This window comes from Coenobita brevimanus, chromosome 115, assembly GCF_032717465.1.
Source record: "Coenobita brevimanus isolate Jiangsu-jjx chromosome 115, ASM3271746v2, whole genome shotgun sequence".
NCBI classification, from domain to species: Eukaryota; Metazoa; Arthropoda; class Malacostraca; order Decapoda; family Coenobitidae; genus Coenobita; species Coenobita brevimanus.
The window spans coordinates 14,461,775-14,465,894 of NC_137068.1; the positions used below are offsets into that span (position 1 = coordinate 14,461,775).

Here is a 4,120-nt window from a genome sequence, read left to right on the forward strand (position 1 = left end):
TCAGGTCTTCGTCACCCTGCAGGGTCCTAAGATCCCGGTGATCGACCTGGGGAACTGGGGAGAATACTATCTTCGCCCCTTCACCCCAGAGCCACTCCGCTGTTACAGGTGTCAGTGATATGGGCACCACCGTGCCACTTGCAACCGAGCTGTCATCTGTGCGATATGTAGCGGCCTGCTCGAAACAGAGAGGTGCTTGGCCAAGTTCAAGGCCAAGGAGGCCGTCCTGACCCACTGCCCGAACTGCTCGGGCAAACACCACCCGTGGCACCCCAGCTGCCCCACCAGAGTGGCCCTTGTAGATCGAGGGCAAGAACGTCAAGTAGCTTGGGTGAGGGAGCAACAGGCAATCAGCACCAAACCGGCACCTCCTGGGACTTTCATTTGGGGACAGCAACAGCGCCTCCCCACAGAACAGATCACATCCATGAACGAGACAGCATTCCCTCCTGTGCCGAGCCCTCCTCCACGCATCGAAACAGGAGTCCCTCCACCACCTGCTCTCATCCAGGGCGTCACCTCTGCGGAGGTACACTACCCGAGCTTGCCACCGCAGCAACCACCAGCCGGGGTCCCTCACAGCCCCACCCAGGCCCCATACAGCAGGAGCCCGTCTTCACCCTCGAGGAGCTCTGCTCCATTGGCAAACAAATAGCGGAGGCCATAGTTGTGGGCATCAACCAATGCCTAGGGGTAATGTGCTCCACAGCCCCAGTCTCAGCCACGATCAACAAGATTATCGATCAGGCCATAGAAAAGAAGCAGAGTGGCACCCCTCAGCCTGCGCCCCCTTCAGGGACTACCAGACCCCTACTGCGCAGGGTGGCTCGCCCAACACGGAGGGTGCAGCCCCGATCCACCTCTGCCTCCCCCCAGGAGGTTCAGGAGCCTCATCTTCCACCCCCTCCACCAGAGAAAGCGCTGGCACCAGTGGCAGCCGACACGGTGGTCGAGGTCCTGGCCTCCCTGCCGGGCAACAGCCCCCTGCCTCCCAAGACCTGCGAGCAGACCCCACAGACCTCTGCTTAATACAGTGGAATTGTTTGGGGATCAGGCACAAGCTCCCCCTCCTGCAGGAGGCAGTAGCCAGGGATCAGCCCCACGTCTTTCTCCTGCAGGAGACCCTACTCCCCGACAACTCCTCTTTTCGGCTCCCTGGATACACCTCCCATCTCCTCCCCTACGAACGCAGAGACACACGAGGATGTGCCATACTCGTACAAGATCACGTCTCCCACACCGTCTGTGGCCCCCTGCCTATTTGTAGACCAGGTGTGGAGGTGCAAGGTGTTGTGTTACACCTGGCATCCTCCACACTAACTGTGTACAATGTCTACAAAAGCCAGGTGGGCACTCTCGATGTGGGAGAGTTGTTCTCCCATGCTGCCTCAGGTCCTGTCTTTATTGGGGACAACTTTAACGCCCATCATGACTTTCTCACATCGCCCCTTCCATCCAATGAGGCAGGATGGCATATCTCACTCATTCTCGAGGAGATGGATGGTGTCTCCTTAATAAACAACATTCATGAACCCACCCACATTCGGGGAGGGCACCTGGATCTGTCATTCATCTCCACCCCTCTTGCTGGCTCGGCACAGTGGTCGCTCCACCCACGCTTAGCCAGCGATCACTTTGTAATTCAGATCAGGCTGCCACTCGTGCCCCTCCCTACTCCCCCACCTCCCCCACCGAGGTGGGACCTCAGCAAAGCCGACTGGGCTGCCTTTGCCAGAGCCTTAACCACCATTTTCGAGGCCTCTCCTCCCGCCCTAGACCTCGAGGGCAGAACAGATCAAGTTGCCAGTGCTTTTGCACAAGCCGCCTTTCTTGCCATCCCGCTACAGCGACGATCCACGAAGCAATACGGAGATGGCTGGATCTACTGCGACAGGGTCAGGGAACTGAACTATCGACTCAATGCGGCATGTAAGCAGTACCGGTGGCGCCACTCATCCCAGCACTGCCAATACCTTGCTGCCGTAATGCAACACGTCGTGTCAGAGAAACGCCGCATGAAAGAGGAGGCGTGGATCAGATGGTGCAGGACTTTGGACTCTCACTCCACTCTTAGGGAGATGTGGAGGAGAATCCGGTCTGTCTCTGACCCCTGTCCCCGCCGTCCACCCTCTCACCCTGACCCAGCTGCTGAAGCCAGCCGTCTTGCGCAACACTTCGTGGACTGCTCCACTTCCCACAATCTCTCACAGTCTGTTAGAGACAAGCAGGTGCAGTTGTCTACCTCTCGTCTTGCAGCAATTCAGGCTGCCTGTGAAAGGCCTGACCCCGTCGATGTACCTTTCACCAGCATGGAACTGCAAAAAGCACTGCAGCACAGAGGAGACACTGCTCCGGGGCTCGACGGGCTAACCTATTCTCTGTTATCACATGCCGGAGATTGTGGGAGAGATCGTCTCCTTGATCTGCTCAACCTCTCGTGGTCTGAGGGCCGTTTGCCGAGGTCATGGAAGACAGCTGTCATCCACCTGATTCCCAAACCTCGCGATCCCGGCACCATGAGCCCTATCTCGCTTCTCAGCTGTGTGACTAAGACACCAGAGGGTTGTGCGTGCTCGCCTTGCCTGGTGTCTGGGACCGTTGCACCTGAGGAGTTTTGCTTACCACCCTGGCAGGAGTGCGTCTCACTGCCTTGCTTCCTTCCTCAGGGAGCTTTGAGGTGGACAGGGGATGGCTGTCCTCCTTGATCTCAAAAAGGCCTTTGAGCTGGCGAACCCTCTTGTCATCCAGGCAGCCCTTGCTGACAGGGGAGTCGGAGGTAGACTCTTGTCGTGGGTGGGGACTTCTTTCTTAACCGGACAGCAGGGGTCAGATTCCAGGGGCAACTTTCTCCCTTCTATCATCATCCCAATGGCACTCCCCAGGGGAGCATTCTTAGCCCCCTGTTATTCAATGTGTTGGTCGAGAGACTTCTAACTGTTGACTATGGACCCGGTGTGACACTGCTTGTTTATGCAGATGACCTGGCACTGGTCTTCTCGAGGAAAGACTGCTTCACGCAGGCACCCATCTCTCTTTCTAGATTGCACAACAAGTGTAATGAACTCGGGCTGAAAGTCAACCTTGAGAAGACTAAGTGCCTGCCTTTTGGTCTCCACCCTCCTGAACATCCCCTCTCATTGGGTGGCTGCTGCATTGAGCCTGTCATGCTGCACTGATATCTGGGGGTCTACTTTGACTCCGGGCTAACTTTCGCCCGACACGTGAGATACTTATGAAAGCGGGCTGCCTCCCGCATTTCTGCTCTCCGCTACCTCTCTAGTCACAGCTTAGGGGCGTCGTATGCAGTTCTGCATACTTTTTATGTCCATGCAGTCCGCTCCCTAGTCGATTACAATGCAATCTGCCTCCCAGGGCTGGCTTCCCCCATCTCCGGCTTCCCCCATCTCCCAGTCCTTGGAGGTACTCCAAAATGACGCTCTACAGGTTATGCTGGGTGCTCCATGCTGGACCCGACTGGTCAATTTACGGATGGAGAGTGGGTTTCCATCACTCACCCACAGGATCGCACTGCGCGCAACGGCAGAAACGCTTCGTTTAGTTAATCTTCACCCGATGCTACATGTCTCCATTCTGCTTAAACGCCTGGCTAGCAGGCCCCCAGACCCGTCCCCACCTCGGGATTGGGCTCCAGCCATGGCGGCTCTCTTTCACAAGTTGGGTGTGGCACAAGAGGTGTGCCAAGATCCAGAGCTGGCATATCCAGGCTACAAACCTCCTGCACCCTGGGCACCTCCCCTTTCACCATTATCAGTCCCACCGACATGAAGCCTCGCCACTCGATCCTGGCCATCCTTTGGCAGGAGAGTCTCGGTAGACTCGCTGAGCTCAATTGCTCTGATGCGGCAGTCTACTATTACGGATGGCTCTGTTTCGTCTGATGGTTCAGCGGGAGCTGCTTTTGCTTATGGGGACCATACTGAATCATGGCGCATCACCTCGGGTGTCTCTGCCTTTCAGGCGGAGCTAGTGGCTCTTCTTGGTGCCCTACGCCATGCCTATAGCCATCGACATAGACGTGTCATTCTCCATACTGACTCCCTATCCTCCCTTCAATGCCTGGCATCTCTCTCTCTAGTTGCCCACTGGTTCTTACTTACTG

At 56.7% G+C, this 4,120-nt stretch overlaps 1 protein-coding gene across 1 annotated transcript; it reads left to right on the top strand.

The window, feature by feature from the left end:
• Positions 1 to 683: 683 nt before the first annotated feature.
• Positions 684 to 3,176, top strand: LOC145418547 (uncharacterized). Its single transcript, XM_080286916.1, has 2 exons — positions 684 to 2,565; positions 2,977 to 3,176. Exons 1-2 carry the CDS (start codon positions 684 to 686, stop codon positions 3,174 to 3,176), a joined length of 2,082 nt encoding a protein of 693 aa, XP_080143042.1.
• Positions 3,177 to 4,120: the final 944 nt, after the last annotated feature.

Excerpts from the sequence above, each read along its gene's own strand:
- LOC145418547 (XM_080286916.1), top strand. The coding sequence starts at position 684 with ATGCCTAGGGGTAATGTGCTCCACAGCCCCAGTCTCAGCCACGATCAA. Across the intron at positions 2,566-2,976 it reads GACTAAGACACCAGAGGGTT|ATGACCTGGCACTGGTCTTC; the intron begins GTGCGTGCTCGC and ends TTGTTTATGCAG.